Consider the following 23,219-nt stretch of genomic DNA (forward strand, 5'->3'; position numbering starts at 1 on the left):
AATTCAGACAAAATGAGAACATGAGAATTGAGACTGATGATTCAGTGTGATGCTCAGAACACAGATATTGGGAGAATGGACAAATCTGCAGTCCAAAGTGGTGTTTAGTAAAAGATTGAGGGAAGGTCAGAAATTTAATGTTCCAGTCAGAGGTATTCTTGCTCCAATCATTTGGTGAACCAGAAAGGCTCACCAAGTGATTGGAGCACGAAACAAGAAAAATCGAATCTTGGTTTATTTTCCCCAACAGTGGATATGGGATTAGCAAGTGATAAGGAGACGGAAGTCAATGAGTTAAGTCAAGATATCTCTCACTCTTCAAATCCAGTATTAACTATTCTGCCTGAAACCCAAACAAAGTTGAAGCCTCAACATGCTAGAAACCCACTTAACAGACTGAAAATGTATGTTTTATATTTGTGGGAAAAAAAGGTGTTTCAAAGAAAAACCATTGTAGTTAAGTCATATAGTGCCCATTGTAATTTTTATTGTCTTGCACTGTACTGCTACTGCAAAACAATAAATTTTATAACATATATCAGTGATGATTCTGATAATACACAAACACCTTAGTTATTGGCACTCTACAATAAAGTACCAGATGCTTGTTTTGGAGTTCCTGTATACCAGTACAATTAGAACTTACTGCATCTACAAAACTACATACACAGACCACATACAGTACACTTCACATCCGGCTCTGATAAGTGTAGGTTGATGGAGCTTCCTAGTGGGGGTGAATCCAGACAGTGAGCTGAATTCAGTTTGATTCAGGCGGTGTTGAACAGGAAGGACAAAAGCCTGTCGCCACCTAGAGGCATTTGTAAACTGAGTAGAGACCAGTCCATAATCAGTCATTTTCAAGAGCTATTAATAAACACTAGACCCTGAACCAGACAGTGTAAATTATACTGGATGAGTGCAATGTCAGATCAGATACTGAAAGGGAAATAAGGAGGGGGAAAGGAAGATTGGAGAGAAAAGAGAATGCAGATGCTGGTTTCTGCAGCAACACAACAGGAGCTGGAGGAACTCAGTGAGTCAGGTAGCATCTCTGGAGAGTGGATATTTTGGGTCAAGACCCTTAGTCCGGACTGAAAAGAAAGGGGGAGATATTCAGTATTTAAAGGTGGAGGTAAGGGCTGGAGCAATCTTGAGGGGTGGATATAGCCTCAAGATTCAGGGGAGTAGATTTAGGACGGAGATGAGGAGGAACCATATACAGCGGCCATCGTTGTAGCGGCCATCGTCGGAGTGGACTGAGTCAGAGTGGGACGGCTTTGGCTCAAACAGGCTTCAGCGAGAACAGGCAGAGGCCAGGGTAGGTTCCGGTAAGTTTTTTGTTCAGATTGTTTAGTGCAGTGAGAATGCCAGGCAGGATGTTGGAATGCTCCTCTTGCAGGATGTGGGAAGTCAGGGAGCCCTCCGGTGTCCCTGACAACGACACCTGCAAGAAGTGCATCCAGCTGCAGCTCCTGACAAACCGCGTTAGGGAACTGGAGCAGGAGCTGGATGACCTGCAGATCATTCAGGAGAATGAGGAGATTATAGATCGTAGCTACAGGGAGGTAGTTATGCCAAAGGAGCAGAGGACAGGAAATTGGGTCACTGTCAGGCGAGGGAAGGGGAAAGGGCAGGCAGAGCAGGGTTCCCCTGTGGCCATTCACCTCAACAACAAGTATACCGCATTGGATACTGTTGGGGGGGGGGGGGATGACTTACCTGGGACTAGCTGCAGTAGCCGGATCTCTGGCACTGAGACTGGCTCTGCAGTGCAGAAGGGAGGGGGGAGAAAGAGGAGAGTGGTAGTGATAGGGGACTCGATAGAGGTGCAGATAGAAGGTTCTGTGGTCGTGACAGAGAATCCAGGATGGTTTGTTGCCTCCCAGGTGCCAGGGTCAAGGATGTCTCTGATCGATTGCATGACATTCTGAAGTGGGAGGGTGACCAGCCAGAATTCGTGGTGCACATCGGTACCAATGACATAGCAAGGAAGAGTGAAGAGGTCCTGGACAGTGAGTATGGAGAGCTTGGTAGGAAGTTGAAAAGCAGGACCTCAAGGGTGGTAATCTCAGGATTGCTACCTGTGCTAGGTGCCAGTGAGGGTAGGAATAGGATGCTCTGGAGGAGGAACAAGTGGCTGAGGAACTGGTGCACGGGGCAGGGTTTCAGATTTCAGGATCATTGGGACCTCTTCTGGGGCAGGTGGGACCTGTACAAGAGAGACGGGTTACACTTGAACCACAGGGGGACCAATATCCTTTCAGGGAGGTTTGTTAGTGCTATTGGGGAGGCTTTAAACTAGATTTGCAGGGGGATGGGAACCAGAGTGCCAGAGCTGACAGTGTGGCTGGGGTGAAAATAAATGATGTTGAAAGTTTAAGCAAATCCGCTGATAGAAAGGTTGTGAGTGGTGGTAAAAATCTTCTGAGGTGTATATATTTCAATGCTAGGAGTATTGCGGGGAAGGCGGATGAGTTGAGGGCGTGGATTGACACGTGGAATTATGATGTTGTAGCAATTAGTGAAACTTGGCTACAGGAGGGGCAGGACTGGCAGCTTAATATTCCAGGGTTCTGATGTTTCAGATGTGATCGAGGCAGAGGAATGAAAGGTGGGGGAGTAGCATTGCTTGTTAGGGAAAATATTACAGCAGTGCTCAGGCAGGACAGATTAGAGGGCTTGTCTACTGAGTCCTTATGGGTGGAGCTGAGAAACAGGAAAGGTATGGCCACATTAGTGGGATTGTATTACAGACCACCCAATAGTCAACGAGACTTGGAAGAGCAAATCTGCAGAGAGATAGCAGGCAACTGCAGGAAACATAAAGTTGTGGTGGTAGGGGATTTTAATTTTCCATACATTGATTGGGACTCCCATACTGTTAGGGGTCTAAATGGTTTAGAGTTTGTAAGATGTGTTCAGGAAAGTTTTCTAAATCAATATATAGAGGGACCAACTAGAGGGGATGCAATATTGGATCTCCTGTTAGATAACGAATTAGGGCAAGTGACAGAAGTCTGTGTAGGGGAGCACTTTGGTTCCAGTGATCATAACACCATTAGTTTCAATTTGATCATGGACAAGGATAGATCTGGTCCGAGGGTTGAGGTTCTGAACTGGAAGAAGGCCAAATTTGAAGAAATGAGAAAGGATCTAAAAAGCGTGGATTGGGACAGGTTGTTCTCTGGCAAAGATGTGATTGGTAGGTGGGAAGCCTTCAAAGGGGAAATTTTGAGAGTGCAGAGTTTGTATGTTCCTGTCAGGATTAAAGGCAAATTGAACAGGAATAAGGAACCTTGGTTCTCAAGGGATATCGCAACTCTGATAAAGAAGAAGAGGGAGTAGTATGACATGTATAGGAAACAGGGGGTAAATCAGGTGCTTGAGGAGTATAAGAAGTGCAAGAAAATACTTAAGAAAGAAATCAGGAGTGCTAAAAGACATGAGGTTGCCTTGGCAGTCAAAGTGAAGGATAATCCAAAGAGCTTTTACAAGTATGTTAAGAGCAAAAGGATTGTAAGGGATAAAATTGGTCCTCTTGAAGATCAGAGTGGTCGGCTTTGTGCAGAACCAAAGGAAATGGGGGAGATCTTAAATAGGTTTTTTGCGTCTGTATTTACTAAGGAAGCTGGCATGAAATCTATGGAATTGAGGGAATCAAGTAGTGAGACCATGGAAACTGTACAGATTGAAAAGGAGGAGGTGCTTGCTGTCTTGAGGAAAATTAAAGTGGATAAATCCCCGGGACCTGACAGAGTGTTCCCTCGGACCTTGAAGGAGACTAGTGTTGAAATTGCGGGGACCCTAGCAGAAATATTTAAAATGTCGCTGTTTACGGGTGAAGTGCCGGAGGATTGGAGAGTGGCTCATGTTGTTCCGTTGTTTAAAAAAGTATCGAAAAATAATCTGGGAAATTATAGGCCGGTGAGTTTAACATCAGTAGTAGGTAAATTATTGGAGGGAGTACTAAGAGACAGAATCTACAAGCATTTGGATAGACAGGGGCTTATTAGGGAGAATCAACATGGCTTTGTGCGTGGTAGGTCATGTTTGACCAATCTGTTGGAGTTTTTCGAGGAGGTTACCAGGAAAGTGGATAAAAGGAAGGCAATGGATATTGTCTACATGGACTTCAGTAAGGCCTTTGACAAGGTCCCGCATGGGAGGTTAGTTAGGAAAATTCAGTCACTAGGTATACATGGAGAGGTGGTAAATTGGATTAGACATTGGCTCGATGGAAGAAGCCAGGGAGTGATGGTAGAGAATTGCTTCTCTGAGTGGAGGCCTGTGACTAGTGGTGTGCCACAGGGATCAGTGCTGGGTCCATTGTTATTTGTCATCTATATCAATGATCTGGATGATAATGTGGTAAATTGGATCAGCAAGTTTGCTGATGATACAAAGATTGGAGGTGTAGTAGACAGTGAGGAAGGTTTTCAGAGCCTGCAGAGGGACTTGGACCATCTGGAAAAATGGGCTGAAAAATGGCAGATGGAGTTTAATACTGACAAGTGTGAGGTATTGCACGTTGGAAGGACAAACCAACGTAGAACATACAGGGTTAATGGTAAGGCACTGAGGAGTGCAGTGGAACAGAGGGATCTGGGAATACAGATACAAGATTCCCTAAAAGTGGCGTCACAGGTAGATAGGGTCGTAAAGAGAGCTTTTGGTACATTGGCCTTTATTAATCGAAGTATTGAAAGTAAGAGCTGGAATGTTATGATGAGGTTGTATAAGGCATTGGTGAGGCCGAATCTGGAGTATTGTGTTCAGTTTTGGTCACCAAATTACAGGAAGGATATAAATAAGGTTGAAAGAGTGCAGAGAAGGTTTACAAGGATGTTGCCGGGACTTGAGAAACTCAGTTACAGAGAAAGGTTGAATAGGTTAGGACTTTGTTCCCTGGAGCGTAGAAGAATGAGGGGAGATTTGATAGAGGTATATAAAATTATGATGGGTATAGATAGAGTGAATGCAAGCAGGCTTTTTCCACTGAGGCCAGGGGAGAAAAAAACCAGAGGACATGGGTTAAGGGTGAGGGGGGAAAAGTTTAAAGGGAACATTAGGGGGGACTTCTTCACACAGAGAGTGGTGGGAGCATGGAATGAGCTGCCAGACGAGGTGGTAAATGCCGGTTCTTTTTTAACATTTAAGAATAAATTGGACAGATACATGGATGGGAGGTGTATGGAGGGATATGGTCCGTGTGCAAGTCAGTGGGACTAGGCAGAAAATGGTTCGGCACAGCCAAGAAGGGCCAAAGGGCCTGTTTCTGTGCTGTAGTTTCTATGGTTCTATGAAACTGCTTTTCCCGGAGGGTGGTGAATCTGGAATTCTCTGCCCAATGAAGCAGTGAAGGCTACCTCAGTAAATATATTTAAGACAAGGTTGGTTAGATTTTTGCATAGTAGAGGAATTATGGGGAAAAGACAGGTGGGTGGAGATGAGTCCATGGCCAGATCAGCCATGATCTTATTGAAAGGTGGAGCAGGCTCGATGAGCCAGATGGCCGACTCCTGCTCCTGTTTCTTATGTTCTTATGTAAGAGCTCATGGGTGATTGTTGGAACCAGTTGCTGGGAGGTGATAGGCATATGAGGGTATGGATTTTCTCCTAGTTTTCCTTTTGTTTCTTCTTCTGATCCAAATATCCTCTATTTCCCTGCCATTCCCCTCTCTCTCTCTCTCTTCATCAGCCCATTACACACACACTGTTCCCATCAGCTCATCGCCCCACCTCCCTCCCTTTATTCCACGCTCCACTGTGCTCTCCTATTATATTCCACCACCATTACCCCACTATTGCTCCTACCTATTATCTCCCATCTTCTGATATCTTTCCCATCCTATCACTCCCTACCCCCTCAACTGGTTCTACTTATCACCTTGCTGCACCCCCTCCATCCACGCCTTTGTACTGGATATCTACCCTTTCCTTTCCAGTTCAAATGAAGGGTCTTGGCCCAAGACACCGGCTCTCCATTTCCTTCCTTTAATGCTGTTTTGCCCACCGAGTTCCTCTTGTGCCTTTTGCGTTGGAATGAACAGAGTCAGGGAGAGACAGAAACTAGAACAATCTTCAACAATTAAAAGCTGAAGGATAATTGACAATAAATATTAATTAACTTTATTTTCAATGAAGTTAGTTTAGAGCAAATAACATGTCATCTTTGAAAAAGAATACTCAGGCTTGAAAAGATGGACTTAGTTTCTGCAGTGAGTTTAGTTTATATCTTCAATGTTTTCAGACCAACTTAAACACTTAACCCTTTGCTAGACAAAGATATTCAATTGTCTTGAAAATAATTTCAGTGAGGTACAACTCAATAATTTGCTGGTAGGGTGCAGAAGTGTCCCTACCAAAGGAGGTGTGAGGTGCTTCTTCCCTCTGGCTGCCTGCAGGTCACCCTTGGGCAAGGTGCCTGCTTGCCCAAGGCACCTGCTTAGCCCCCCCGCGATCAAGGTCACGTGAAGCCATGGGAGCAGGTGGTGGTTGGTCGTATGAGTAGTTGGTGCATATCACAAGTTCTGGCTATGTGACACCAGGCAGACAATCTCTGAAGAGTAATGATAGTGGCTGGGGTCACCCGTAAAGACACTGCCCCAGAAGAAGGCAATGGCAAACCACTTCTGTAGAAAAATTTGCCAAGAACGATCATGGTCAAAGACACAGCACATGATGATGATGACAACTCAACTCACTTCTAAGTTTGATGTTTAACCATGCTTTTGAATTTTTTCAATTGACAAGAAAAAAATTAGATTTACTACAATTTTTCACAATAGTTCAGTGAAAGGATAAAAGCTCGATAATGTAATTTAGAAGCTTTTTAGTTACAGTTGACTAAATGTCCAGGATATTTACTTAACTGCATATTCTTATTTTTGCAGGTCATCAAAAGAAGGAATTTCGCAATTCACGGCACAAGAGTTACCATTAGAGGATCAATCAGGATTTTTCCCTATTAGACACAGCCAGTCTCATGGATTAATATCAGACTTGAACAGTAGCTTCAGTAAATGTGAAGATATTTTTCAACACATTCAGGACCCTTTGTGTATTGTAGGATGTCCTCCCGAGAGAGGGCCAGGGAGTCAGATGAGCCTGGGTTTTGACAGGACCACTGAAAGGACGTCATGGGGTGAAATATCGCAGAACTTGGAACAACTGCCTCATCACACAACAGAGTCTGCAAGCAAGTCATGCTTAACCAGGGCCAAATCAAATCCACTTAGCATCACAAGTCAGGATCTCGATGAACCAAATGCATCACTGGAAACCAAAGAACACAACCATTTGGGTTCTTTAGAATTGCTGAGTATCCTTTCTAATGATTCTCCCTCAACCAAATGCAATAGCTTACCACCAGTTGGAAAAAACAGGAGTCCCTGTCATTGGGAAGCTGCTCAAGAAGACAGTACCAATGTTCTTAAAAACACAGGGAGACAATCCTTCATGCACCTTAGTTCCCGGTGCATTTTCCCTACTACCTATTCCACCGAAGATCCTTATTTTTCACCTCCTGGCTCGGCAGTGGAGGACAGCACATTCTCCCGTCCAGATCTACTCTGCCAACACCTGGACAGTTTGGTGTCGAACAGGCACCGGTCTGAGAACGAGTATAGTGAGTTGCCATCCTGCCCAAGTTACTTTGAACCCCTTGGTGCCCAACACATGGAGGAAGGGTGGGATCATCGTAGCTTTGCTGAATCACAAGCTGTGAAAGAAAGTGGTAAGTACGCAAGGAAATTACAGTATTGTAAAGTCTGATGTTGAGAACGTGACCGTGAAGCCTATCAGAAATCCTGTAGGAAAGGAGTCCTGAATCAGAATCAGATTTATTATTACTGACGTACAATATATCATGAAATTTGTTGTTTTGTGGCAGCAGTACATAAAACTGTTGTAGTAAGTTAAAATAATAAGTAGATTGATAGATAAATTAATCGATAGTACAAAAGAGGAACAGCGAGGTAGTGTTGTCACCTAAGATGAGCAAATTTCTAAGATGCACAGTGGAGAGCATTCTGACTGTTTGCATCGTTGCCTGGTACGGAGGCTCCAATGCACAGGATTGAGAAAAAAGCTGCAGAGGGTGTTAGACTCAACCAGCTCCATCATGGCTACAAACCTTCCCACCATCGAGGACATCTTCAAAAGGCGGTGCCTCAAGAAGGTGACACCCATCATTAAAGACCCTCATGAGCCAGGACATATGCTCCTTTCATTACCACCATTGGGGAGGGGGTCCAGAAGCCTGGAGATGTACACTTGATGTTTTAGGGACAGCTTTTTCTCTGCCATCAGATTCCTGAATGGTCCATGAAACTGGCTCAGTGTGGTTAAGTCTTAACTTCATTCTGAAGTTACGTGACAAACTAATTATTTGTACCAACTCAATGTGATAAAGTTGGAACAGGGTACTGAAATGTAGCTGAATGGAAGGTACATATCTGGTAGGGAGGGTGCTCTCCATTTTTGTGGTAGGGTGGTTAATGGAATGGATGGATGGGGAATTACATCAAACTTTTTGAGTGCTGGCTTGTATAAAATAGTCTTGGCCTCTCTATCCCTATAGTGCAGCAGTCAATTCTTTGTGAAGATCACAGGTCCCTGTAGATTGTGTCTGCTACTTTATCATTGCTAATTTCCACTGTGAAATTGGTGACAGAGTAGAAAATAAGTTTAAATGGCTGGGTTGTACTCTTTGTATATTCAATCCCAACTCTTAATCTCAAACCCACCAACCTGAACCCACCTGGACAAAAAAGCAAGTTGTTCCAATAAGATACTGTAAGTGCCCAATAAGAAGTGAACTGATGATCGTCTGGAATTTAGTTTTAATTCCCCCCCCCCCCACAGAAACTACAGACATAGGACTTCATTCAATGCCTTAGCCCCTCAGCTGGACCTCGGTTTGAACAGCAACATATCAGTGACTGGGAAGGTGAGAAGAGGAAGCTTACTCAGGTTCGCTGATTGAGTACAAAAGGCATCGATTCACGATGGTTTGGTGTTTAAACAGCAGCCAATCAGCAATCAGGATTGATTGGAAAGAACAAATAGTAAGGTGGGGCAAGTGGAGTGGGCATTATTGGACTGGACAGTGTGTTGAGACTTTAGCTCCTCAAGACTTCAGCGAGGAGTGGCTTGAGTGAGAAGATGACTTCACCTGCAAGAAGTGCATCCAGTGGCAACTTCTAACACTCCAAATTAAGGAGTTGGAGATGGAATTAGATGTACACTGGATCGGTTGGGAGGCTGAGGGGGTGATAGGTGGGACATATAGTGAGGTAGTTACACCCAAGGTGTAGGACACGGGAAACTGAGTGACAGTCAGGAAGGGGAAAAGGATTAACGTGCAGAGTACACCTGTGACCAACCCCCTCAAAGACAGGTGTACCACTTTGGATACCGTTAGTGAGGATGACGTAGCACAGGAAAGTCACAATGATCAGGTCTCAGGCACTGTCTAGCTCTGTGGCTTGGAAGGGAAAGGGAGAGAAGAGACGAGCTGTGGTGATAGGGGACTTGGTAGGGGAACAGAAATGAGGTCTGTGGACGAGAACAGCATTCCCAGATGGCATGTTGCTTCACTAGTGCCAGGGTGCAGAACATCTTGGATTGAGTCCTCAGCACTCTTCAGTGGAAGGGTGAGCAGCTACAGATCGTGGTCCATGTGGGTACCAATGGCATGGATGGGAAGAGTGATGAGATTCTGCAAAGAGAATTCAGGGAGTTAAGTGCTAAGTTAAATAACATGACTTCCAGGCGAAGTTTAATCTAGAGTTGCAGAGAGATGGGAATGAGAGTGCCAGACAGATAGTGGAGAGGTCGTGGAGACAGATGTCATTAAGCCCTCAGACAAAGTCAGGAATCAAAAAGTTCAGGATGGTCCGACTAATGTTCTGAGCTACGTATATTCAAAGCAAGAAGTATTGTAGGAAAGGCAGATGAACTCAGGGCGTGGATCAACACATGGAATTATAACGTAGCCATTAATGGGATGGTTGCAGGAGGGGAGGATAGGCAGCACAATATTCTGGGGTTCTGTTGTTTAAGGCACAACAGACTGGGAAGGATTAAAGGTGGAGGTGTGGCGTTATTAATCAAGGAAAATTTCACAGTAGTGTTCAGTTAAGAAAGACTGGAGAACTCATCTAGTGTGACTTAATGGATGAAACTGAGGAATAAGAAAGGTTTAATGGTGCCACATTATAGACCACCCAACAGTCTGTGGGATTTAGAGGAACAAATTTGTACAGAGATCGCAAACTATTGCAAGAGACAGACGGTTGTTATAGTAGATTTTAACTTTCCACATATTGACTGGGACTCCCATACTGTAAAAGGACTAGATGGAATAGAGTTAATCAGATTTGTTAAGGAAAGTTTCCATTATCAGTCCCAACAAGAGAGTGTGCGATAGTTGGTCTCCAATCAGGGAATGAGACAAGGCAGGTGACAGAAGTTTGTGTAGGGGAACCCTTTGCATTTAGTGACCATAATGCCATTAATTTCAAAGTAAATTTGGAAAAAAGATAGGTCTGGTCCTCAGGTTGAGATTCAAAATTGGAGAAAAGCCAATTTTAACAGTACAGGTCAACCTTCACTAATCCGACTACCTGTAATCCGGTTCCTTCGATAATCCGGCACTGATTATGCTTAACGTGATCCTTCTGTGATTCGGCATTTTCACTAATCCGGCACTCCTCAGGTCCCAATGGTGCCGGATTGGTGAAGGTCGACCTGTATTAGAAAAGATATGGCAAGTGTGGATTAGTTCAGGCTGTTTACTGGCAAAGGTGTACTTGGTAAGTGTGAGGCCTTCAAAAGTGAATCTTTGAGAATACAAAGCTTGTACATGCCTGCCAGAATAAAAGGTAAAGATAACAGTTTTGGGGAAACTTGGTTTTCAAGAGATTTGAGGCCCTGGTTAAGGGGAAAAAAAGGAGGTGCGTCACAAGTATAGGCAAGTAGGAACAAATGAGGTACTTATGGAGTGTACGAAATGCAAGGGAACATTTAAAGAAATCAGGAGGGCTGAAAGGAGGCATGAGGTTGCCCTGACAGACAAGGTGAAGAAGAATCCTGACAGTCTACAGTAATATTAAGGGCAAAATGATAGCAAGGGACAAAATTGGACCTCTGAAGATCAGAGTGGTCATCTATGCATGCAGCCAAAAGAGATGGGGAAGAACTTAAAATGTCTTTCTGCATCTGCATTTACTCGAGAGATAGACAAGAGTCCACAGAAGTGAGATGAAACAGCAGTGAGGTCACGGGCCCTATACAGATTACAAGAGGAGCTGTTTGCTGTCTTGGGGCAAAATAGGGTGGATAAATCCCCAGGGACTGACAAATGTTCTCTTGGACCCTGTGGGAGGCAAGTGCAGAAATTGCAGGGGCCCTAGCAGAGATGTTTAAATCATCCCTAGCGACAGGGCAGATACTGATGGATTAGGGGATAGGCAATATTACTCCAGTTCAAGAAAGACTTTAAAAATAAACCAGGAAATTATAGGCCAGTGAGCCTGACATCAGCACTGGGAAAGTTATTGGAATGTATTCTTAGGGACTGGATATATGAATATTTGTATAAAGGGATAATCAACATGGCTTCATGCATGGTAGGTCTTATAGAGTTTTTCAAGCAAGTTACCAGGAAAGTTGATGAAGGCAAGGCAATGGATGCTGTCTAGATGAACTTTAGCAAGGCATTTGACAAGGTCCCATTTGGGAGGTTTGTCAGGAAGGTTCAGTCACTTGGCAGTCAAAATGAGGTAGTAAATTGGATTAGACATTGGCTTTGTGGGAGAAGCCAGAGAGTGGTAGTAGAGGGTTGCCTCTCTAACTGCAAGCTTGTGACTAGCGATGGGCCACAGTGATTGGTGCTGGGTCCGTTATTGTTTGTCATCTATCTCAGCAATTTTGGATGATGATGTGGTTAACTGGATTAGCAAATTTGCAGATGACACTAAGATTGAGGGTGAACTGGACAAGTGAAGACGACTTGCAGAGCTTGCAGCTGAACCTGGACCAGCTGGTAAGATGGGCAGAAAAATGGCAGATGGAATTTAATGCAGGCAAGTGCAAAGTGTTGCACTTTGGTAGGACCAACCAAGGTAGCTCTTACACAGTGAACATAAGGCATTGAGGAGTGTAGTAGCACAAAGGGATCTGGGAATACAGTTCCATAATTCATTGAAAGTGGCATCACAGGTAGATAGGGTTGTAAAGAAAGCTTCTGACACATTGGCCTTCATAAGTCCAAGTACCGAGTACAGGAGATGGGATGTTATTTTGAAGTTGTATTAAGACATTGGTGAGGCCTATTCTGGAGTATTGTGTGCTGTTTTAGTCACTACCTACAGGAAAGGTGTAAATAAGGTTGAAAGAGTACAGAGAAAATTTACAATGATGTTGGGACTGGAGGATCTGAACTGTAAGAAAAAATTGAATAGTTTAAGACTTTATTCCTTGAAATGTAGAAGATGAGGGATGATTTGATAGAGATATACAAAATTATGAGGGTTATAGATGGGGTAAATGCAAGCAGGCTTTTTCCACTGAGCTTGGGGGGGGGACTACAACTAGAGGTCATGAATTCAGTGTGAAAGGTCAAAAGTTCAAGGGGGACATGAGAGGGCTGTGAAAGTGTGGAATGAGCTACCAGCGTAAGTACTGCATGCGAGCTCAATTTCAACGTTAAAGGGAAGTTTGGATAGGTACATGGATTGGAGGTTTATGGAGGACTATCGTCTGACTGCAGGTCAATGAGACTAGGCAATTTAAGTCATTTGGCACAGATTAGACCAAAGGACCTGTTTCTGTGCTGTAGTTTTCTATGACTCAGTTGAGTTAATGGACAGCTATACTATCAGAGGAGCTTTTTTTGTTATCTTCTGTCCTCTGGTAGGGTTAAATCAAAACATAACATTATTCAGGGTAAATATTGTCTGGTCAATATTTATTTCTCAAACATGAACTCAAGAAAATCAGCTGGCATGGAAAGGTAGAACAGATTCAATGGGCCAAATGGTCTAATTCTGTTCCTTAAGACCATAAGACAAAGGAGCAGAAGTTGGCCATTCGGCCCATCAAGTCTGCTCTGCCATTTTATCATGAGCTGATCCATTCTCCCATTTAGTCCCACTCCCCCGCCTTCTCACCATAACCTTTGATGCCCTGGCTACTCAGATACCTATCAATCTCTGCCTTAAATACACCTAGTGACTTGGCCTCCACTGCTGCCGTGGCAACAAATTCCATAGATTCACCACCCTCTGGCTAAAAAAATTTCTTCGCATCTCTGTTCTGAATGGGGGCCCTTCAATCCTTAAGTCATGCCCTCTCGTACTAGACTCCCCCATCATGGGAAACAACTTTGCCACATCCACTCTGTCCATGCCTTTCAACATTCGAAATGTTTCTATGAGATCCCCCCTCATTCTTCTAAACTCCAAGGAATACAGTCCAAGAGCAGACAAACGTTCCTCATATGTTAACCCTCTCATTCCCGGAATCATTCTAGTGAATCTTCTCTGTACCCTCTCCAAAGTCAGCACATCCTTTCTTAAATAAGGAGACCAAAACTGCCCACAGTACTCCAAGTGAAGTCTCACCAGCGCCTTACAGAGTCTCAACATCACATCCCTGCTCCCATACTCTATTCCTCTAGAAATGAATGCCAACATTGCATTTGCCTTCTTCACCACTGACTCAACCTGGAGGTTAACCTTAAGGGTATCCTGCACAAGGACTCCCAAGTCCCATTGCATCTCAGAACTTTGAATTCTCTCCCCATTTAAATAATAGTCTGCCCGTTTATTTCTTCTGCCAAAGTGCATAACCATACACTTTCCAACATTGTATTTCATTTGCCACTTCTTTGCCCATTCTTCCAATCTATCCAAGTCTCTCTGCAGACTCTCTGTTTCCTCAGCACTACCGGCCCCTCCACCTATCTTCGTATCATCAGCAAACTTAGCCACAAAGCCATCTATTCCATAATCCAAATCGTTGATGTACAACGTTAAAAGAAACGGCCCCAACACGGACCCCTGTGGAACAGCACTGGTAACCGGCAGCCAACCAGAATAGGATCCCTTTATTCCCACTCTCTGTTTCCTGCCAATCAGTCAACGCCCTATCCACGTATGTAACTTTCCTGTAATTCCATGGACTCTTATCTTGTTAAGTAGCCTCGTGTGGTACCTTGTCAAAGGCCTTCTGAAAATCCAAATATACTACATCCACTGCATCTCCCTTGTCTAGCCTACTTGTAATTTCCTCAAAAAATTGTGATAGGTTTGTCAGGCAGGATTTTCCTTTAAGGAAACCATGCTGAGTTCTGCCTATCTTGTCATATGCCTCCAGGTACTCTGTAACCTCATCCTTGACAATCGACTCCAACAACTTCCCAACTACCGATGTCAAGCTAACAGGTCTATAGTTTCCTTTTTGCTTCCTTGCCCCCTTCTTAAATAGCGGAGTGACATTTGCAATCTTCCAGTCCTCTGGAACCATGCCAGAATCTATCGACTTTTGAAAGATCATCGCTAATGCCTCCGCAATCTCCACAGCTACTTCCTTCAGAACAAGAGGGTGCATTCCATCTGGTCCGGGAGATTTATCTACCTTTAGACTATTCAGCTTCCTGAGTACTTTCTCTGTCGTAATTGTGACTGCGCACACTTCTCTTCCCTGCCACCCTTGAGTGTCCGGTATACTGTTGATGTCTTCCTCAGTGAAGACTGATGCAAAATACTCGTTCAGTTCCTCCGCCATCTCCTTATCTCCCATTACAATTTCTCCAGCGTCATTTTCTATCGGTCCTATATCTACTCTCACCTGTCTTTTACTCTTTATATACTTGAAAAAGCTTTTAGTATCCTCTTTGATATTATTTGCTAGCTTCCTTTCATAGTTCATCTTTTCCCTCTTAATGACCTTCTTAGTTTCCTTTTGTAAGCTTTTAAAAACTTCCCAATCCTCTGTCTTCCCACTAATTTTTGCTTCCTTGTATACCCTCTCCTTTGCTTTAACTTTGGCTTTGACTTCTCTTATCAGCCACAGTTGCATCCTTTTTCCTTTCGAAAATTTCTTCTTTTTTGGAATATACCTGTCTTGCACCTTCCTCATTTCTCACATAAACTCCAGCCATTGCTGCTCTGCTGTCCTTTCCGCCAGTGTCCCTTTCCAGTCAACTTTACAGTTCCTTTATCTTATGGTCTTGTGGTCTAAAATACAAGCAGAAGTAGGTCTCCTCACCCCTCTAACCCATCATGTGATTCCATCCAGCTTGGCTGATCTGCCCCAGGCCTCAATTTCTCTTCTGCAGCAGTTCTACATGGACCACAAAGAAAGAGATTAATTTTATTTGCCAAGTGTACATCAAAACATCAAAAGGTACAGTGAAACGTGTCATTATTTGTCAGCAATCAGGTCCGAGAATGGTGTTGGGGCAACCCCCAGGTGTCACCACACTACCAGCGCCAATATAGCATGCCCAAAACTCATTAAACTTAACCCAATTGTACGGCTTGGGAATGTGGGAGAAAACCATGCAGGCACGGGGCAAATGGACAGCAGCGGGAATCGAACTCTGGTGACTGCTGGTACTGTAAAGCAATTGTGCGAACTTCTGCGCTACCATGTCGCCCCAATCTTTCAGAAACCTGTCTACCTCTTTAAATACCTCCAGTGCTCCAGTCTCCATATGCTGTACTCAGGGGTAGAGATTTCTGAAGATTCACCATCTCAAGGCAGAAGAACTTTCTATGCAACTTGGCTTCGTGTCACTGGCCCCTTACCTTGTAATTATTTACCATTGTTTGGGACTCCCCCACTGGTAGAAATAACAAGTTAAAGAGATGATCCAATCATAATCATATTGCTTTATGTGAGAGTTTATTGTACCCAAATTGGCTGTTGCATTGCATTACCACAGTGAGTACACCTCTGAACAATACTTAATCGAAGTTCTTTTTCTTACAATCTTGATATCACTCACTGCTTCATGAGCACAGCAGAGTATACACTCTGCCTTCACTCACCTCAGCGCCCAACTGCAGTGACAATGACAATGTGTTCATGGGTGTGATGGGACTTGCTTGCACCGTGTTTCAAGATTTTTCTTCACTAGATTTCCTCTCCAAAGTAGGAGAGTTGAATACTATAACTCCTTTAAGGAGCAGGGTTACCTACCCTGGTGCAGAGCTTGCAACAGTCAACAATCTTCCTTAGTATGATGTTAGTATAATCTTATTTAATCTGTGCAGTTTATAGGGACTTCAAGTTATTTTTGAGGATGTGCTTTGGTAACAAAATAAATTCGCTGCTTCGTTTCTATTTCATAGATTCTGATGAAGAAACACCCCCTCCTCTGCCACAGAGAACTCCCGAATCCTACATTTTGCCAGAAACTCCTGGTAAGTGCATAGAACATAGTACGTAGAAAAGTACAACACAGTACAGGCTCGTCGGTCCATGATGTTGTGCCAAACTTTTAACCTACTCCAAGATCAATCTAAAATTTCCCTTCCACATAGCCCTCCATTTTTTCTTCTCTCCTATCTGAGTTTCTTAAATCTCCTAATCTTCTACCACCACTTCTGGCAGTGCTAACATTCTGTATATATAAAACTATCTCTGACGCCCACCCTATAATTTCTTCCAGTCACTTTAAAATTATGTCCTCTCGTACTAGCCATTTCCACCCTTCGTCAATTGTCTTTTCTAATGGTGATGGTAAGTGGATCCCAAGGATCATGTTAAGTAGATCTGTCCTGTTCATCTCAACTAGAGTATTACTGGCCTGCATGGAGAATTCTGCTAACAGGACTTATGATCTCTCCTGACAATCCAGGTCACAACTCTGAATGGGAAGAACTGTGTAGAATTTCTGAGCCAAATTGTGAACCAGTTAAGATCAGAAATAATTGGACTTCTCATCTAACTGAGAAAGTGCCCAGAACTTATCCTATCCAGGAACAATAACTTCAGAAAGTGTTGTTTTCTCCCACCACAACAGAAACCTATGTTTGTACAATAAATGCACACTTCCATCCAGCAATCCTCATCAATCCAATGTTGGTGTTCTATATGCAGGATACAAATTGAATCAGTTCACATTTTATTCTCCTCTGATGTAGAGCCAGCACCAGTTCCTCCAGCCTCTTTGAAAGTTGGGGCATCTTTAGAGTGGAGTGGCCACACCCAGACAGACCTCTTCAGGGAGTCCGTTAATGTGAAGACACGGAGTAAGGTATCAGACTAGTGGATTTATGACAGCAAATCTAGGCCTTTTTTCATTGTTATATCGGAATTGCTGTGTCTTATACCTGTTATTTTTTTTTTGCAAGCACCAAACAAGGGAGAATCTGACTAATTTAGTAGTGAATATCTGATGCCCTGATTGAGCACTTCATTCAATTTGAAATTCATCCATACTTCAGATGCCTTCTGTGGTCACTTAAAACAGAAGTTATACCGTTTTTACATGTACATAAGGGGGCCGAGTTATTTTTTTTCCGGAATTCACTGAGAAGTGTGCTTCCAATGAACAGAGCAAGAACCAACCCTATTTGTTACTTGGATAATGTCATCACTGTCCAGCTCACATCTTACGGTCAGATGATCAGCTGACCTGTGAGAGTTCATTTGCTGTAAGGGAGAATACAGCTATGTTTGATGGGACAGTGAAGACAGTTTTTCTGGGCCTATCTCCAGATCTACCAATATGGGAATGGAATCTATGATGGGAAATAAAGGAAGCTTTGCTATACATCTAGCATGGGTTTGAAAGGGCTTTGTAAAGAAAATCTTGTTTTATATTTAAACATTTGGTTTGTATTTGCACTGGGATTGATCCACGTTCAACTTCCCATTCTGAAAAGCAACTTGAGTTGAGGGGAAAAATCTTCTTATTTAATCACTACCTCTACCTCTAGCTGTTTTTAATCATCTTGTTTGACTCTGTTGTGTGTTAAGTACTCAAGCCTCAATATGGAAACTGCATAGCCTCCACCACACTTCCCTCCCACTGAAATCTAACCATGGCCTTCATTCCAGAACATGGCCTCTCATAGAAACATAGAAAACCTACAGCACAATACAGGCCCTTCGGCCCACAAAGTTGTGCCAAACATGTCCCTACCTTAGAAATTACTAGGCTTACCCACAGCCCTCTATTTTTCAAAGCTCCATGTACCTATCCAAAAGTCACTTAAAAGACCCTATCGTATCCGCCTCCACCACCAATGCTGGCAGTCCATTCCACACACTCACCACTCTGTGTAAAAAAAACTGACCCCCAACATCTCCTCTCTACCTACTCCCCAGCACCATAAACCTGTTTCCTCTTGTGGCAACTATTTCAGCCCTGGGAAAAAGCCTCTGACTATCCACACAATCAATGCCTCTCATCACCTTACACACCTCTATCAGGTCACCTCTCATCCTCCGTCGTTCCAAGGAGAAAAGGCCGAGCTCACTGAACCTGTTTTCATAAGGCATGCTCCCCAATCCAGGCAACATCCTTGTAAGTCTCCTCTGCACCCTTTCCAAGGCTTCCACATCCTTCCAGTAGTGAGGCGACCAGAACTGAGCTCAGTACTCCAAGTGGGGTCTGACCAGGGTCCTATATAGCTGCAACATTACCTCTTGGCTCCTAAATTCAATTCCATGATAGATAAAGGCCAATACACCGTATGCCTTCTTAACCACAGAGTCAACCTGCGCAGCTGCTTTGAGCGTCCTATGGACTCGGACCCCAAGATCCCTCTGATCCTCCACACTGCCAAGAGTCTTACTATTAATACTATATTCTGCCATCATATTTGACCTACCAAAATGAACCACTTCACACTTGTCTGGGTTGAACTCCATCTGCCACTTCTCAGCCCAGTTTTGCATCCTATCAATGTCCCGCCGTAACCTCTGACAGCCCTCCACACTATCTACAACACCTCCAACCTTTGTGTCATCAGCAAACTTATTAACCCACCCCTCCACTTCCTCATCCAGGTCATTTATAAAAATTACGAAGAGTAAGGGTCCCAGAACAGATCGCTGAGGCACACCACTGGTCACCAACCTCCATGCAGAATATGACCCGTCTACAACCACTCTTTACCTTCTGTGGGCAAGCCAGTTCTGGATCCACAAAGCAATGTCCCCTTGGATCCCATGCCTCCTTACTTTCTCAATAAGCCTTGCATGGGGTACCTTATCAAATGCCTTGCTGAAATCCATATACACTACATCTACTGCTCTTCCTTCATCAGTGTGTTTAGTCACATTCTCAAAAAATTCAGTCAGGCTCATAAGGCATGACCTGCCCTTGGCAAAGCCATGCTGACTATTCCTAATCATATTATACCTGTAAATGTTAATAAATCCTGCCTCTCAGGATCTTCTCCATCAACTTACCAACCACTGAAGTAAGACTCACTGGTCTATAATTTTCTGGGCTATCTCTACTCCCTTTCTTGAATAAAGAAACAACATCCGCAACCCTCCAATCCTCTGGAATCTCTACTGTACCCATTGATGATTCAAAGATCATCACCAGAGGCTCAGCAATCTCCTTCCTCGCCTCCCACAGTAGCCTGGGGTACATCTCATCCGCTCCTGACGACTTATCCAACTCGATGCTTTCCAAAAGCTCCAGCACGTCCTCTTACTTAATATCTACGTGCTCAAGCTTTTCAGTCTACTGCAAGTCATCGCTGCAATCACCAAGATCCTTTTCCATAGTGAATACTGAAGTAAAGTATTCATTAAGTACTTCTGCTGTCTCCTCCGGTTTCATACACACTTTCCCACTGTCACACTTGATAGGTCCTATTCTTTCACGTCTTATCCTCTTGCCCTTCACATACTTGTATAATGCCTTGGGGTTTTCCTTAATCCTGCCCACCAAGGCCTTCTCATGGCCCCTTCTGGCTCTCCTAATTTCCTTTTTAAGCTCCTTCCTGTTAGTCTTATAATCTTCTAGATCTCTAACAATACCTAGCTCTCTGAACTTTTTGTAATCTTTTCTTCTTGACTAGATTTATTACAGCCTTTGTACACCACGGTTCCTGTACCCTACCATAACTTCCCTGTCTCATTGGAATGTACCTATGCAGTACTTTTCCCTGAGAACATCTGCTCCCAATTTAAGCTTCCAATTTCCTGCCTGATAGCTTCATAATTTCCCTTACTCCAATTAAACACTTTTCTAACTTGTCTGTTCCTATCTCTCTCCAATGCTGTCGTAAAGGATATAGAATTATGATCACTATCTCCAAAATGCTCTCCCACTGAGAAATCTGACACCTGACCAGGTTCATTTCCAATACCAAATCAAGTACAGTCTCTCCATTTATAGACTTATCTACATATTGTGTCAAGAAACCTTCCTGAACACACCTAACAAACTCCACCCCAGCTAAACCCCTTGCTCTAGGGAGATGCCAATCGATATTTGGGAAATTTAAATCTCCCATCACGACAACTCTGTTGTTATTACACCTTTCCAGGATCTGTTTCCCTATCTGCTCCTTGATATCCCTATTACTATTGCGCGGCCTATAAAAAACACCCAGTAAAGTTACTGACCCCTTCCTGTTCCTAACCTCCACCCACAGAGACTCCATAGACAATCCCTCCATGACGTCCACCATTTCTGCAGCCAAGATACTATTTCTGATCAACAATGCCACACCCCCACCTCTTTTGCCTCCGTCCCTGTCCTTTCTCAAACATCTAAAATCCAGCACTTGAAGTAACCATTCCTGTCCTTGAGCCATCCAAGTCTCTGTAATGGCCACCACATCAGAGCTCCAAGTACTGATCCATGCTCTAAGCTCATCCACTTTGTTCACAATACTCCTTGCGTTAAAATAGACACATCTCAAACCATCTGTCTGAGCGCGTCCCTTCTCTATCACCTGCCTATCTTCCCTTACACACTGTCTCCTAGCTTTCTCTACTTGTGAGCCAACCACCTCTTCCCCAGTCTCTTCAGTTTGGTTCCCACCCCCCAACAATTCTAGTTTAAACTCTCCCCAGTAGCCTTAGCAAACTGCCCCGCTAGGATATTGGTCCCCCTGGGATTCAAGTGCAACCCGTCCTTTTTGTACAGGTCACACCTGCCCCAAAAGAGGTCCCAATGATCCAGAAATCTGAATCCCTGCCCCCTGCTCCAATCCCTCAGCCACGCATTCATCCTCCACCTCATTCTGTTCCTATTCTCACCGTCGCGTGGCACAGGCAGTAATCCCAAGACTACTACCTTTGTGGTCCTGCTTCTCAATTTCCCTCCTAACTCCATGTAGTCTTTTTTCAGGACCTCTTCCCTTTTCCTACCTATGTCATTGGTACCAATATGTACCATGACCTCTGGCCGTTCTCCCTCCCACTGCAGGATATCTTGGACGCTATCTGAAACATCCTGGACCCAGCACCTGGGAGGTAAACTACCATCCGAGTTTCTTTCCTGCATCCACAGAATCAACTGTCTGACCGCCTAACGATAGAGTCCCCTATCACTACTGCCTTTCCTCTTCCTTTCCCTACCCTTCTGAGCCACAGGGCTGGACTCTGTGCCAGAGGCACGGCCACTGTTGCTCCTCCCAGGTAGGCTGTCCCCCCCAACAGTACTCAAACAGGAGTGCTTATTGTTCAGGGGGGCAGCCACAGGGGTACTCTCTAGCACCTGACTCTTCCCCTTCCCACTCCTGACTGTGACTCACTTGTCTGTCTCCCATGGCCCCCGGTGTGACCATCTGCCTATAACTCCTTTCTATCACTCTCTCCTCTCCTATTCCACCCTAATTTTTTTTTCCAATTACTTAATTCCCAGCAAAACACTATGCTAACTGGTTGCAACACGCCCATGTTTGGAAACACCAATGACCAGGAATGAAAAAGTCTACAGAAGGTGGTGAATACAGCCCAATAACCCCATCACAGGCAAAGCCCTCGCATCATGGAGCACATTTACAAGGAGTGCTAACTTCTCACTACAATCATCGGGCAGAAAATACAGGAGCTTAAGACCCATACGATCAGGTTCAGGACCAGCTATTAGCCTACAACCATCAGGCTCCTGAACCAGTGTGGATAAATTCTGAACTGATTCTATAATCTACAGACTTATTTTCAAGGACTCTGCAACTCATATTCTCAGTATTTTTTATTTGCAGAGTTTGTCATCTTCTGTATTGTTTGTTTTTCAGTTTCTGTTTATATGTACATAAAATATGGGAGTAGAATTATGCCATTTGGCCCATCATGGCTGATTTATTATCCCTCTTAGTTCCATTCTCCTGCCTTCTCCTCATTACCTTTGATACCCTAATAAAGAACCTATCAAACTCTGCTTTAAATATACCCAATGACTTGGCCTCCACAGTCATCTGTGGCAATGAGTCACAGAATTACTACCCTCTGGCTAAAGAAATTTCTCCTCATCTCTGTTCCAAATGGACGTCCCTCTGTTCTGAGTATGTGCCCTCTGGTCCTAGACCTTCCCCCCCCCCCCCCGCCAACTATAAGAAATATCCTCTCCACATCCACTTGATCAAGGTCTTTCAACATTTGCAAACATGAGGAATTCTGCAGATGCTGGAAATTCAAGCAACACACAGGTCCTGACGAAGGGTCTCGGCCTGAAACGTCGACTGTACCTCTTCCTAGAGATGCTGCCTGGCCTGCTGCATTCACCAGCAACTTTGATGTGTGTTGCTTTCAACATTTGATAGGTTTAAATGAGATTCCCCCCCCCCACCCTCCATTCCTCTCAACTCCAGCAAGTACAGGCCCAGAGCCATCAGAAGCTCCTCATAGGTTAACCCTTTCATTCCCAGAATCATTCTTGTGAACAACTTCTGGTCCCTCTCCAGTGGCAGCACATCTTAGATAAGGGGCCCAAGAATTGCTTTCAATACTCCAAGTGTGGTCTGGCCAGTGCATTATAAAGTCTCAGCATTACATCCTTGCTTTCATATTCTAGTCCTCTTGAAATGAATGCTAACGTTGAATTTGACATCTTCACCACCAACTCAACCTAGCTTATATATAGTTTTTTGTAAATTCTGTTATATTTCTTTATTTTTCCTGTAAATGCCTACAAGAAAATGAATCTCAAGATAGTATATGGTAACATATACATACTTTGATAATAAATTTTACTTTAACTTTGACTGAAGCCATTTCTCTTT

The 23,219-nt window shown here is 43.8% G+C and overlaps 1 protein-coding gene across 5 annotated transcripts in view; it reads left to right on the forward strand.

Annotated features, from left to right (window-relative positions):
• LOC140209990 (tyrosine-protein phosphatase non-receptor type 22-like) overlaps positions 1 to 23,219 on the forward strand; it is a 128,831-nt gene that overhangs the window by 83,882 nt on the left and 21,730 nt on the right. For 4 of the 5 annotated variants that reach the window (XM_072278700.1, XM_072278701.1, XM_072278702.1 and 1 more), the window contains 3 exons: positions 6,897 to 7,738; positions 16,368 to 16,439; positions 17,163 to 17,275. In XM_072278700.1, coding sequence (XP_072134801.1) covers positions 6,897 to 7,738; positions 16,368 to 16,439; positions 17,163 to 17,275 — 1,027 coding nt within the window. The remainder of the gene's footprint in view (positions 1 to 6,896; positions 7,739 to 16,367; positions 16,440 to 17,162; positions 17,276 to 23,219) is intronic. The other variant, XM_072278704.1, reaches the window with a different exon arrangement.

The sequence above is a fragment of the Mobula birostris genome, chromosome 14, assembly GCF_030028105.1.
Source record: "Mobula birostris isolate sMobBir1 chromosome 14, sMobBir1.hap1, whole genome shotgun sequence".
Lineage (NCBI taxonomy): Eukaryota > Metazoa > Chordata > Chondrichthyes > Myliobatiformes > Myliobatidae > Mobula > Mobula birostris.